Source organism: Propithecus coquereli, unplaced genomic scaffold, assembly GCF_000956105.1.
Source record: "Propithecus coquereli isolate 6110/MARCELLA unplaced genomic scaffold, Pcoq_1.0 Scaffold168, whole genome shotgun sequence".
NCBI classification, from domain to species: Eukaryota; Metazoa; Chordata; class Mammalia; order Primates; family Indriidae; genus Propithecus; species Propithecus coquereli.
This window is the reverse complement of record NW_012141413.1, coordinates 2,159,015-2,174,531: the sequence shown is the minus strand read 5'-3', so window position 1 is coordinate 2,174,531 and position 15,517 is coordinate 2,159,015. Positions and strand designations below refer to the sequence as shown.

The window sequence follows — 15,517 nt, the reverse complement described above, 5'->3', positions numbered from 1 at the left end:
AAAAAAAAAAAAAAAAGAAAAAAAAGAAAGAAGGAGGAAAAAAAGAACCATGAATTATACGTATACCATTCAAGAGTCAAAGTACAATGAGATTACAGATAATATTTCAGTACATACAAGAGCTCAAGGAATATCGTTACTACGAGCCTTTATTAAAGAAATCAAGCTAGGATAAACATCAGACAAGTGATGAACAGAAAAGTCATTCCTAAAACTATTTAAAACAGGATTAAAATTTAAACACATATGGGCATTATGATAAAAGAACGTTAAGTCAGTGTCATAAATACAAACAAAACACAGGCGAAATAACAAACACTGACAGGAAAAGAGAAAGAAAGAGGGGCCTAACAGACCTATTTCCCTATTCTTTTTCTTTGGTAGTCAGGCACCAAAAGATATCATTTATGGGAATTAAATATATTTTTATTTGATTTATAAGTACAGAGGCATACGTAAAAAATGATAATATTGCTGAGTCCAGCTCAGCACAGGGAATCCCAAACCAAGTGGTTCCACACAAATGAAGACAAAGTAGCCAATTATCTGGATAAGTGGGCACGGGGAACTTGATGCTTCTAAGAGCAAAGAGCCCCGTCCTTGGTGCACACATTGTTTTTATTGGTATAACTCAAGAGGGAACGAGGGAACTCAAGGGCAGGAAACAAATGGCCGTTTACTCCCCAATCTCTATATTTTGAGAATGCTCTGTTCAAAGAACATTCCCAGGCCTCCTATATGACTGCAGTCACTGGAGACATGGCTGTTTACTTCAACTTCTTGGGTGCTGACCAGACGGCTTTCCGTCAGGTTAGACTTGGCTTTCCTTCATCCACACCCATTCAGCATCAAGGACACAGTTCCTGCTGCTACATGATATAATCAAGAAGAATCCAGTAGTGGAAAGGGAGGGAATAACAGCACAATAAATGGCACAGTGGCATGTGCCTGTAGTTCCAGCTACTCAGGAGGCCGAGGCGGGAGAATCACTTGAGCCCAGAAGTTTGAGGAGGCCCTGGAGCTAAGATCATGTCACTGCACCCCAGCCTGGGCAACACAAGACCCCATCTCCAAAATATAAATAAATAAAATAAATACTGGGTGAAGCGTTAGTACTTTCTTCTGGGACTTATATAAGTTATGGTAACAAAAGTAACATAAAAATAACCATGAAGAAAATTCAGGAATTGTCTCCTATACTGGTGATCAAAAAGAGACGAAAGAATAAAAATAACTTGTAAAAAGCATAATAGGATTTGGATCTAGAAAGGACTAAATAAATATCAGTAAAGTATAAATGAAGCAATTAGCTACTGGTATGCCCAAAAATAAGAATCAACATTTATAAAAATTTTCTCAGATATATGCATATATATTCATTGTAGCATTGCTTCTAATAACTGAGAAACGTAATCAAAAGATGATGAGCTAAACTAATTATTTAACAATATCATGCAGCCATTAAAAAAATAAGGCAGGTATTTATGTACATACTTATGTAGAAAGTAAAAAAGGTACAGAAAAAGGTAAACAGTTTTTTTGTGCTATAAATAAATAGACACACATCTACTGACATGCAAGCTTTTTCTCATTAAAGGATACAAAAGAAACTATTAAAACATAGAAAAGTGATTCCTGTAAGAAAGAGAAGGTGGGAGAGAGAGAGGACACGTTTTCTGTACTGTTTGAGCTTTCTACTTCTATGGTATATCATGATATGAATTTCTGCAGAACCACAGAATTAAGATTATCCAAAGTCCCTCCTCAACCTGAATACACTCTTGGAAATACTGGATGAAATATAAAATAATAGAGCAAAAATGATAGAGTTGTAAATTTTCTTTAATTTTTAAATAAACTAAAACAAATTTCCCAACTACAGACTTTTGCTGATATAAATACACCATGTACTGCAGCAGAAGTGAACCCAGAAACAAGGAGTATAACGCCCTAAGCAATGTGATTTTCTGATAATATAAACCAAAATATTGTTAACAGAGGCTTTAAATGAACACACACAATAAACAAAATTCAAACGCATGGGAAATAACTTTGCAAAATTACTCTACTTCGCAAGTCAAAATATCTTCAGAGATGAGGCAAAGTTTTCTAAGAGCTTACAAGAAAAAAACTCTGTAAGGTCTATCTAAGGAAATGTACTTTGTCATCAATATATCCTCAGGACCTGAGACGGTGTCTCGTATAACTAACATTGAAGATGTGCTGAATTAATGAATGTTATACTACTGTTTGTCAGTTGCAACAAAGGAAATCCTTAGCACAGACGCTTTCACATCTAATCAATGTTATTTCCTACCTAAGGTATGACTGTAGATAATGGGAAAATAAAGTAGCAAAGAGAAGCGCCTACCAGGCGAAAAGAGAGAATAATTCATACTGAACAGAAGTGTTAAGGCAACCAAGGGCCTTAGAAAAATAAACTAAAAAATTTCGAAGCTGATTTTGATATGTAACAAAATTTCAAAACCACTGGACTGGATAAACTTTAAGATTTCTCTTCTAGTACTAACAGCCAATGATTCAGTATCTTTATCTTAAAAAACAATTTTCAAATTTTCTGTGAAATAAGAGACAGTTTCTCTTTAAACATACTGTAAGATATGAATCAATTCAATTTTGTTAGAAGAGTGAACTTACAGAACTATCAGGTTTAGGGTACAAATGAAATCAGAAATGTCTTCTATCATTTGCTGAGCTGAATTTTGTTTTGTTTTGACAAAATTTGTCATCAGCAAAATTATTCAGTGATTTGATCATAACTGCTCAACAAACATTTACTGACTAATAACTTACTAAATAGAACACACACAGAAAAACCCTAGACTTTATCCTAAAGGAAATGAGAATTTACCAAAAGGATTTAGAGATGGTCAAATTTTCACTTTTTAAAAAAATTCTGGTTCTAATATATAGAATGGTTTAGAAAAGGCCTAGATTAGACGGCACAAAGTTCAGTAAGACTACTCCAGAAACTCAGGCAGGCATCTGTGGTGCCTTGGTCTCTGTGGTGACTCTGTCTCAAAAAAAAAAAAAAAAAAGGAACAAAGAAAGCAAGAAGATGCTTCCCTCCCTCACCTCAAGATAGGGTCTTGCTCTGTTGCCCAGGCTAGAGTACAATGGCATCATTACGGCTCACTGCATCCACAAACTCCTGGGCTCAATAACCCAGGCTCCAGCTACTTCAGCCTCCCAAGTAGCTAGAACTACTGGTGTGCACGGCCATGCCCAGCTAACTTTTATATTTTTTGTAGAAATGGGGTCTCCCTGTGGTGCTCAGGCAAGTCTTGAACTCTTGCCCTCAAGTGATCATCCCACCTTGGCCTCCCAAAGTCGTAGCATTAGAGGAGTGCGTGAGTCAGGTGCTTATTTTAAGAAATACAAAAATAAACAAGCAAAAAAAAGAAATACAAAACTACTACAGGTAGTGAAAAAGATTAATGATAGGAGAACTAGGAAAAATTACTTGGAAAATTAAAGAACAGACAAGAAGAGAGGGAAGATACAAATAATAAAGATAGATACGCACTGTAAGAAAGAAGAAAAAGGGGATAAATGAGCTTCTGAGATATATTTAAGCAGCTTGTCATACTGCTAGGTATTTGACCAGTGGATAAGAATAAATTATCACCCGTTATGACCATTCTTAGAAATTCAGTTACCATAATCAAGGGTTTAAAATGTTCTTACCAATTACCAAGAATTTACCCTTCCTGAATCCCCATATCCATCTACACACATGAATCTTTTCCATCTCTGCCAAATTATCCATCTGTACTCTTTCGACATGTAGTAATAATCTTAAATGGTCAGCATTTGTCCCAATCCTTCTTTCACCAAACAAAATCTTCTATGTGGCTTTATGCCATGTCTGCCTACGAAGAACTGCCCACTGGGTTTTTCTTTTTGACAACAGAATCACGTTCTGCTACTGGCAGTTTTGCTACTAGCAAAATTTAACATGTTTGAATTACCTCCAACAATACTACTCATCTAGATAAAACTTACTTTTATAATATTTTTTTAAAAGGAAGTTCTCATATTAAAGGGAAATTTTTATATCTAATACGTTGAATTCCAACTATGTCTCTAAGCAACTTAAATAGTAATACATATCAGTGGTATGTACAAATGAACAAATGTAGACATGAACTTCAAGGAAAAAAGGAAAATCACACCACAAATATATGAAAATCCATTTTTACCTTGCCTCATTAGCATTAATTGGTGTTCATGCCTAGCAGCTTCCATTTCTGCCTCCAGTTTCTCTTTGGCTTCTCTGATGTTTCTATCAACTTGCTCACGCTGCTGCTTTTCCATCTCATCAAGAGCCTTCCATCGAGATGCATACTCAAATTCAAATGTCCCAGGTTGAGCAAAACGTGGTGGCTGTTCTCTTTCCCTAAATTTACATTAAAAACATACAGAAACGTATGCTCAAAAGGTTAAACAATACAAATGAGAAATAACAACTATCGTTTATTAAGCACTTACAATGTTCAAGGCACTGTGTCAGGCAAGTACTCTACAGGAATTATTAATACCTCATGGCAATATTGTGATGCCAATTTAACAGGCCTGAGTTTAAGAAACTGCCCAAGAATGCCCAACTAATAAGTAATGGAACCAGTATTCAAACTTATGCAATGTGAGGGAAAGGGGGGGGAAAAAAAAGCTATGCAATCTGATACAATAACCTCCTGTAAGGTTTTTCTGGTTTTCATCCAATGAACATTTTACATAAGGGATCTCACGAGCCCAGGAGTTCAAGGCTGCAGTGAGCTATGATCATGCTACTGCACTCCAGATCCTGTCTCAAAAAAAAAAAAAAAAAAGTGTTGACAGGAACACAATCTCCACTCTACCGATAAAAGTATAGATACATTGCTGCAATTATAAATTTCAACTTTTATTTTAGGGTGGGGAGGTGAGCATTAGTGGGTGGGACAAAGTTGGGACAGATAAAGGAAGATGTCAGAGAGGGAAAGACGTAGTAACATGAAAGAGCTTTGAAGATCTTCAGAGGCATATAATGAAAATCAAAGTCAGCCATGATTCCAAGGTATTCTAATCTGAAAAACTTATTTGTATTTTTCCTTTTTAAAGTACTGACTGGGAAGTGGGAAGGAGTAGGAGGACCTACCAATCACTAATTTTTCTAAAAGAAGTGTTTAGTAGTCAGCAGTTCCCAAGTCAGAGATTGACTATAACACAAATGTTTAAAAATTCTTCATTTTCTCCCAAAGGAAACACCACTGAAATAACACATTATTTTTGAAGTTAGAACTGAATTTGAATCTTGGCTGTTACGCTTTGTGAGCACTTCCTCTACTCTTTAGAAGAAAAACTGGGAATATAACTAGTTCTCACAAGGTTTGCTGGGATAACTAAATTCATATAAACAAATATTGTCTATAAATTCCACTTCCTGTAAAACCCTTGTAATTTCAGTTCTCTAATTACCAAAGCCAAAAGTGTGCTCTATTTTGAATTTGTAATATAACCTGTAACAAGAAAAAAGTCGGGTATACAGGAAATCATAGTAAATCTTTTAAAAATAACATTATAAGAGAAATTAAAATGGTTGTGAATTACAATCAATTACTACTCATCCTTCTCTGAAATACTCTCTTCCCTTGCTTCCAGGACACAGCTGTCCCCTCCAGTCCCATGAATGCTCCCTCTCGGTCTTTTCTGATTCCTTCTGATCTTCCTAACCTCTATACATTAGAGTACTCCAGGGTTCAGGGTCTAGTGATGTAATGTTATAAACACCCTTGACAGCACATATCTAAAATATCTTTATTAATAAAATCTTACCACAAAAATAGTCAGATAGAATGAACATTTGATAGCACAAAAAAGTGACTACAGTAAACGGTAAGTTGACACATACTTTAAAATAACTAAGAGTGGAACTGAAATGTTCCTAACACAAAGAAATGAATAATGCCTAAGGTGATGAATACCCCAATTACCCTGATTTGGTTAATACACGTTGTATATGCCTGTATCAAAACATCCACATGTACCCTATAAATATGTAAAACTATTATGTACCCATAAAAATTTAAAATAAATTTATAAATAAAATTTTAAAAAATGAAATCTTACTTATGATATTGTTGCGTTTTCTGCATCAGCTTCTCTGGCAAGCCGTCTTCATCATCAAACTGCTCCATGGGCTCCACAATGACTGGACGAGGGGTCCTGGATAGGGATAAAAGCATTAATAAGAATTAATGTAGTGTCTAGAATTAATATCCTGCTGGAAATTTTTTATAATAGTAAAGATATATACTTGGAAATGTCTCACTTTAGGAAAACATCTCAGAAATACCATAGGTACTCATAACATCAGTCAATAAACATTTGCTGAGCCAGACATAGATGAATGTTAAAGCAAGAAAAAGATGAGTAAATAAAGCAACAATTATGAACCAGCATAACCACTATAGTTAACTTTTACAAAGTACGATGAAAAAGAATGCCCTTGTTTTTATGTATGTAGCCTTCACTGTCTGCATGTCCCATCACCTCAACCAACTGATCTGTGCCTACCTCCAAGTCTTGTGTCTACCACTACCGCTTAAAAAATTTTTCAAAAACGTTAAAACCAAAAATAAGACCGAAAAGATGTCAGCCAAGCAAAAGTAAAGGCAGGCAGGCAGAGGACACTAGATATTGAAGGAGAAAGTTGGGAGAAGAGGGAAAAGTCAAGAGAGAATGATCAAAGATATGACTAGAAAACCTTTAGTATTTTCTTAAATAGAAGGAAGAGTTCATGGAGGGGGAGGAATAAGAATTGATGAGATACTGATATTAAAATTTTCTTTGCTATCAGTTCTTCACCACGAAAGCTGCATTAAAATCTATTTATACTGCCTTCAGAACAGTGATGCTTCATTCAGAGAGAAATAAGTGAACTTAACTTATTTAAGTTATTTAACTTAACTTAAGTGAACTTAACTAGAAAAGCTAGAGAAATAAGGGGGCCTTCTGGATTCCAAAAGCTTTCCTTTACACATAAATGTCCGGAGATTAACATGGACTTTAGATCCTAAACTATAGGAAAAAACACAAAATGATTTTTTAAAATGATTACTAAGCTACTACAGATATTTTAAAAGCAGGTACAGAATATCATGGGGTGGTGGAATGACATTATAGAAACCTCAGACAAACTGAGTGGGAATCCGAAAGAAAAGGGATTTGGGGTGTGGTACTTCTAAGGGTACCCCAAAGGGGCCCAGGGCCAAAATGAAAGTGCATTATACGGGCCATTCGCCCACTGGAAGCCATGGCAGCACCACAAACATCAGAATAGTAATAGAACCAGATAAGAAGAGCTAAATCTAAGTAGAGGCCACCAAAGAAATGGGCACACCCCTTCAATAACGCAAGGCCACCCCACCTCAAAGAAAATCCAGAAAAAGGGACTGAAGAAGGAAAATAAACTTAACAGATCATCTGTCTCTCAGACCATGACAGACTTACTTGGAACTGATAAAATTACATGAAGCCAAGGGAAATGGTAAATAAAATTAAGAGAAAAATATGACATCTCTGTACTCTCGAATGTCAGATATTTTATCTATAAATTTTAAACTTTGAACGTATGAATATGGGCCACTAGACAACTCTTATTAGGGGAGAGGGGAAATATAGCCTTCTGGGAGGGAACTTGTCTAATACATACAAATTTATACAATCTCCCCCAAATCAGTCACTTTGTTTCTACAATTCCACATCTAAAGAGACATGTGAAAAAGTGAGCAAAGATCAGTCACAACCACATTAATGACATTATACAAAAGGATGGAGGAACATGGGTATGTGTGGTATAAAAAGGAAATGCTTAAAGAACTATGTCTTATTTTTTGTTTATTGGGACATATGCTAAAAAGTTGACATCTATGATTACATTGTATGTACTACTTCCTAAGCTCCTTTTGTCCATTTTCTCACCCATCCTGTTTGTTTCATGTTCATCTTTAGGTGCTAACAAAAGTTTGTCAAATCTAACAAATTCTGTTCACTATACAATGACTAAATTTATTCTTTTTACGAATGTAAGTACGTATTATATACCAAAAAAAAAAAAAGACTAAAAGGAAACAAATCAAAGTGTTCAAACATGTTAAATCTGGAGGTTTTTTTTTTAAAGACAAAGTCTCACTCTGTTGCACGGGCTAGAGTGCCGTGGCATCAGCCTAGCTCACAGCAACCTCAAACTCCCAGGCTCAAAAAATCCTTCTGCCTCAGCCTCCCGAGTAGCTGGGACTACAAGCATGCGCCACCACGCCCGGCTAATTTTTTCTACATATATTTTTAGTTATCCAGCTAATTTCTTTCTATTTTTTTTTAGTAGAGACGGGGTCTCACTCTTGCTCAGGCTGGTCTCGAACTCCTGAGCTCAAACGATCCATTCGCCTCGGCCTCCCAGAGTGGTAGGATTACAAGCGTGAGCCACCACGCGTGGCCTGATCTGGAGTTTTTGTTTTTCTCCCCATTTTGCCACCAAATCAATCATCAGTTTGGTCTATAAACTTCAACAATGTCCCACTGTGGAAAAATTTAAACAACATAGTAATTTTTGTAGAGGAAAGTCAGTCCCCTGAAAGCCTATCATGTGGACAGGAGCTCCACACATTTTCATGAAAACCACTTCAGACTTTCCTTTCTGTCAATATACATATTAGGTTATCAAGAATGAAATGTCTGATTTCCTTAAGTACTAAGTCTGACAGTCGGTATCTCTGACATTTCACTTTGACACTTCTGGTTTTTTGTGTGCGTGTGAAGGTACATCCTCATTCTTTCAAATGCATGTTTTGCTTGTGATTATCTTTCAAATTTTTTGTTAGAGCAATTTTTGTGATACCATGGATAAGTTCAAAATTCATGTTATTTTCGAATACAGGTTCTGTCATGGAACCAATATGGTGCAGACAGCTTGAAATATCAATGAAGTGTTTGGGAAGGATGTGGCTAATGAACACACAGTATGTGAATGGATTGAGAAACTCCATTCTGGTGATTTTAATCTTGAAAGTGAGCCATGTGGGCAACCTGAGACCAAGGCGGATAATGATGAGCTGAAAGGTGTTGTGGGAGCAAATCCATTTCAACTTGCACATGAATTAGCAGCAAGGTTAGACATTACCACTGCAACAATATTGGACCATATGAAACAAATCGGCAAGGTGAAGAAGCTGGGTAGATGAGTTCTGCATGAATTAAATGAGTGCCAAAAGAGAAATTGTCTCGAAGCTTGCCTTTCTTTGCCGTCACGACATAAAAGCAAACCATTTCTACACTGCATTGTTACATGTGATGAAAAATGGATTCTTTTTGACAATCGTAAGGGTTCAGCACATGGATGGATAAAAAAGAAGTGCCGAAACACAGTCCAAAAACAAATATTCATCAAAAAAAGCTAATGGTGTATGTTTGCTGATCCAGCGCTAGTATTAGCCACTACGGCTTCATGAAACCTGGTCAATCCATTACAGCAGATGTCTACTGTAACCAACTGGATAAACGATGAGGATGCTGTGATTAAGCAGTTGAGACAGAGACAGGCCAATTCTCTTCCAAGACAATGCTCGGCCACAAGTCACACAAACAATGCTGCTCAAACTACAGAAGATGGACTCGGAAACTCTTTGTCTTCCACTGTATTCACCAGACCTTGCACCAACTGACTACCACTTCTTCCAGGCTTTGCACCACTTTTTTTTTTTTTTTATTTCAGCATATTATGGGGGTACAGATGTTTAGATTACGTATTTGCCCTTGCTGCCCCCCCCCCCCGCACCACTTCTTACAAGGAAAAATATTCAATTCTCAACATGCTGCGGAAAACACCTTTCTCGATTTCATCACCACTTTCTCTCCAGGCTTCTTTGTTGCTGGCATAAACAAGCTACCATTAAGATGGCAACACTATGTTGATAGTTTAGGCTCATACTTTAATTGTACTGCTTGTTATTTGAGATATAATAAAATACACTTATGATTCAAAATCGGACATTTCATATTAATAGACCTAATACAGGCCGGGCGCAGTGGCTCACGCCTGTAATCCTAGCTCTCTGGGAGGCTGAGGTGGGCGGATTGTTTGAGCTCAGGAGTTCGAGACCAGCCTGAGCAAGAGCGAGACCCCGTCTCTACTAAAAATTAGAAAGAAATTAATCGGACAACTAAAAATATATAGAAAAAATTAGCCGGGCAGAGTGGCACATACCTGTAGTCCCAGCTACTTGGGAGGCTGAGGCAGGAGGATTGCTTGAGCCCGGGAGTTTGAGGTTGCTGTGAGCTAGGCTGACGCCATGGCACTCACTCTAGCCCGGGCAACAGAGTGAGACTCTGTCTCAAAAAAAAAAATAGATCTAATAATACAAACAATGTGGATTATGGTGAACATAAACCTTTTTGAAATTATGCTTCCTTCTGGGAGTCTGAATTTTTGGTAATTGCCAGACAGTAGGAATGTCATGACTGACACCAATCCCTCTCCCTCGCCCCCACACACACACAAACCCCAGACCCCTAGGCTCAGATGACATATCATACGTGTTGTCTCAATTCATTGATGGATGAATTAAGCATGTCCTGTGTGACTCTAACGGGAGAGGACTCTTGGAAGTTTGCACCTAGTTCCCTCTAGACTACCCCCATGCAACTTTTTCCTTTGCTGATTTTTCGTCTTTTCTTTTCATTATAATAAATCTTAGCTGGAGTACGACTATATGCTGAAGGCTGCTAAGTCCTTATTGTGATCCATGGAACATGGAGGTGGTCTTGGAGTCCGCATGATACACCGTAAGCACTCTAACCAAGTATAACTTCTGTCGACATTTTCACATTTTTATTTCCAGTCTTTTTTTATAATCAGCTCATTAATACATTATTAGGAACATAGCATACATCTAGTTTTACATCCTTCCTTTTTCTGCTTGCTCAATGAAAGTTTTACGTTTTAAAAAATAAAAATTTAAGAGTTGTTACACAGCACATGTGCATAGCAGAATGCCCTGCCATAACCAAATTTAGTTATAATTTAATTTAATTTTATTGAGATATAATTCATGTACCACAAAATTCCCCCTTTTAAACTATGTAAGTCAGTGGTTCTTCAGTATGTGCAATCAACACAATCTAAATCCAGAACATTTTCGTCACCCTCAAAAGAAATCCTGAACCCATTAGCAGTTAACTCCCTGTAAGTTCCCCTGACCTGAGCCTCTGGAAACCACTAGTCTACTTTTAGTCTCTATGGTATATCTTTTTTAAAAAAAAACTATTACTATGAGTGTTGCATTTTCCAGTGTCATGTAATATGCTTTGGGAAATAATTAATTATATACTAATCCATAGTAAGTATACTTTTATTTGACGAATTATGTATTAATTTAAAATTGTCCAAAATTTTATCAGAAGTGATAAACCAGAAATAAAGTGATACACCAGAACTGCGAGTCAAATTATTTACTTAAAATATATATCTATTATATTAACGAATCAAAGAATCTTAAGGTTTTGTATGGCTGGTGATGCCCAGGCTGGTCTCGAACTTCTGTTCTCAAACCATCCCATCAACTTCAGCATCCCAAAGTGCTGGGATTACAGCCATGAGCCACTGCCCAGGCACAGAATCTTTTTTTTTTTTTTTTTTGAGACAGAGTCTCACTGTGTTGCCCGGGCTAGAGTGCCATGGCGTCATCTTAGCTCACAGCAACCTCAAACTCCTGGGCTCAAGAGATCCTCCTGCCTCAGCCTCCCAAGTAGCTGGGACTACAGGCATGCGCCACCATGCCCGGCTAATTTTTTTCTATATATTTTTAGTTGTCCAATTAATTTCTTTCTATTTTTAGTAGAGACGGGGTCTCGCTCTTGCTCAGGCTGGTTTCGAACTCCTGAGCTCAAACAATCCGCCCACCTCAGCCTCCCAGAGAGCTAGGATCACAGGCGTGAGCCACCGTGCCCGGCCTGGGCACAGAATCTTAAGGTCTTAATATCTCATAGCTAAATCCCTTCCAGAAACACAATAACCAATTTCCATTAGCACCAGGAGCTATAAAAACACTCATGTGGCTTCACTTTTATTCCCCGGGTATTTTTAAAACTTTGCCAATACAATAATTTCTTTAAAGCTTTGTCTTTTAATAATTAAAAAAACTCTAAATATATAGCTGATTTTAAAAACTATCAAACCCACAAATATCTCTTTCCTGAATCAGAAAAATGCACAGAAATTTAACTTAGTGTCAGAAATAATAAACAGTAAATTATTTTCCTCCCAAAAACAATAATAAAAGGGGACAAAAATTAGCAAGCAGAGTAATGCTAGATATGAGCATTTGAGCCACATTAATAGCTGTAACAGAAAAGAGGTTACTCCTTGCTACACAGAATATTTTGTGTCCCCTCAAAATTCATAAACTGCAATCTAATCCCTAATGCAATGGTACTTGGGCTTTGAGAGACGATTAGGTCATGAGGATGGATTCCTCATGAAGGGAATTAGTGCCCTTATAAAAAAGACTCCAGAGACCCCTCACCCCTTCCATCGGGAAACGATGACTGTCTATGAATCAAGAAGCAGAACCTCACCAGACACCGAATATGCCAGCACCTTAATCCTGGACTTCCCAGCCTCCAGAACCGTAAGAAATAAACTTCCGTTTTTTGTAATCCTGCCAGTCTATGGTACTTTGTTATAGCAGCCTGAATGGACTAACATACTCCTTATCTATTATTCTAAGAGGTTTTCTTCAAAGTTAAAGGATTTACAATTAATTTGGACACTTGCATCCTTTACTTTCCAACGTATTTTGGGTTACCACAATTCAATTAGTTTAAAAGAAACCATTAAGCCTTTTCTAAGGAAACTCTGGAATAAATTTGCCCCATAAAAATCTATAGCTGGGGGCTGAGGATGCAGAGCTCACAGAGACAAGGCTGAGGACAAGGAGTGGCCCCCAGACACCAAGCTGGCCCACTTGGTAAAGGACATGAAGATCAAGTCCCTAGAGGAGATCTCCCTTCTCCCTGCCATTGGCTTTTTCCAAGATTTTGAAGACTAGGACCCATGCAAAAGCAAACCTTCAGTAGCCAGAAGAGCAGGTTCAAGGCATTTGGTACCATCAGGGACTACAATGGCCATGTTAGTCTGAATGTTAAGTGCTCCAATGTGGTAGTCACCACCATCCAGGGGGTCATCATCCTGGCTGCACTGCCACCTGGGCAACTTCGCCAGGGAATGAGGCACACCAGCACAGAGCCACAGCGGTGAGTCACTTTGCAAGGAATGGTATGGTATTCCCCCAGTAGCCTTGACTCACAGCCACATGGAGAGCTTGGCCAGGATGATGACCCCCTGGATGGTGGTGACTACCACATCGGAGCACTTAACATTGGCATTCAAGCGGCCAGTCACCTTGCAAGAAATGGTACGGAGTTTGCTGATTCCCCTAGCAGCCTTGCTGCACAGCAACCATGGCAAGCTTGGCCAGGATGATGACCCCCTGGATGGTGGTGGCTGCCACGCTGGTATAGTATTAGATTAATACTAAAACCAATATGAAAACTGTATGATGGCCAAGCGGCGAATAGTATTCAGCTGAGAGAATAAAGCCATACAAGCCATATCCCTCCCTTGCTAGACATACACAGGCTTTACACTATTCTATATTAAAATATACTATTTAAGTTAATTTAAAGGGTTGTTTCAAAGGGAAAATTTACTTTCCTAAATGAAACTGAAACATGTATTTTTCTGCTTTTGTGGCAGCAACCCCAACATTTTGAGAATACCAGCTGGAAAATGATTAACAGATCACTATCTCTTCATTTAACTTAATCTGCAATGATCTTTAAAAGAAAAAAAAAAGCAGCTGCAGCTAGAAAGAAAATAATTTCACCATGTGAAATGCTTATCATTATGTCTACCCAATTTCTACGTAGCTCTGGAGTGTGAGCATTTCTGATGCTCTAAGTGTGATTCTAATGTTTAAAGATGTGGATATAGCATATTCATCATAGGTGAAAAGTTCAATTTTCCTTTTCTTCCCCATTTGTCTGCCTCTTTTCTAATGTCAAAATAGCACAAAAATGTAATTCACACATACTTTTGCATGTTATGTTCATTATACATACTGTATAATGCTATTTACTCAAAATCACGTATAGTATATAGCATTTTACAACAACTTAACAGTTGACCTTCGAACAACACAGAGGTTAGGGGCACCAACCTCCTGCACAGTCAAAAATCCACTTACTACTTTTGATTCCCCCAAAATTTAACTACTAACAGCCTACTGTTGACCAGGAGCCTTACCAATAACAAACAGTCGACTGGCACATATTTTGTTATGTTATATGTATTTTATACTGTATTCTCACAATAAAGCTAAAGAAAATGTTATTAATAAAATCATAAGAAAGAAAAAATATATTTATTATTTATTAAATGGAAGTAGATCAACAGAAAGCTCTTCATCTTCGTCATCTTCACGTTGAGTAGCCTGAGGAAGATGAAGAGAAGTTGGTCTTGCTGTCTCAGGGGTGACAGAGGCAGAAGAAGCAAGGAAGCAGAAGGGGAGGTAGAAGAGGCAGGCACACTCAGTATAACTTTCACTGAAAAAACTCTTAAAAGTAGACCCTTGCAGTTCAAGCCAGTGTTGGTTCAAGGGTCAAATATATTTTCAAGAGAAATTTTGATTATACAAGATATTTACATTTACAAACTGAACCCCTATGGTACTACTCCTGTAAGTCACTTATCATTTATTCAGATATCTGAGATTCAGTCAGTGAATAAATATTTGATTGCCTAATTTGTACCAAGACTGTACTTGGGGCTAATGATACAAAGCTAAATAAAAAAAAGTTCCTAATGTCTTAAGAGAAACAAAAAAATACGTGAGTAAACAATAAAGTAGCCAGTTTAAGAGCTAGGAAGGAAAAAAACACAATGCTGTCATAGAGAATAACAGAGGGAACCCACTTGAGAAAAGGCCATCAGGGAAATTCTCGCCATGAGGTGACATTTCAGCTGGGATGACTATGCACGACAGCAGGGAAAAGAGCATCCTGAGTTCCATGAGCAAGTTTATCTAACAAGCAACACAGTTCCTGAGCAAGGATTGGCAAATAAACCATTCCACTGAGAGTACAACATAAAAACCAAGGAATTAGGCATCAGACTAAACTATTACAACTAATGCAACTTACTACAACTTAACAGCTGTACAACCGTAAGCAAATAACATCTCTGAGGCAATTTTCGCATCTGAAAAATGGAACAAATAATAACCAGAGTTGCTGCAGAAATCCAAGAACATGATTCGTGCATTCCCTCAAGATTATCTTTAAATTATTTAAAAGCCATCCATAAGAAATGGTTAGGGCCGGGCGCGGTGGCTCACGCCTGTAATCCTAGCTCTCTGGGAGGCCAAGGCGGGCGGATTGTTTGAGCTCAGGAGTTCAA

The 15,517-nt window shown here is 37.6% G+C and overlaps 1 protein-coding gene across 1 annotated transcript in view; it reads right to left on the bottom strand.

Annotated features, from left to right (window-relative positions):
- PSPC1 (paraspeckle component 1) overlaps positions 1-15,517 on the bottom strand; it is a 66,126-nt gene that overhangs the window by 44,728 nt on the left and 5,881 nt on the right. Inside the window, exons 3-4 of the mRNA XM_012641670.1 lie at positions 6,133-6,228; positions 4,224-4,420 (exon numbers count right to left, since the gene is read on the bottom strand). Coding sequence (XP_012497124.1) covers positions 4,224-4,420; positions 6,133-6,228 — 293 coding nt within the window. The remainder of the gene's footprint in view (positions 1-4,223; positions 4,421-6,132; positions 6,229-15,517) is intronic.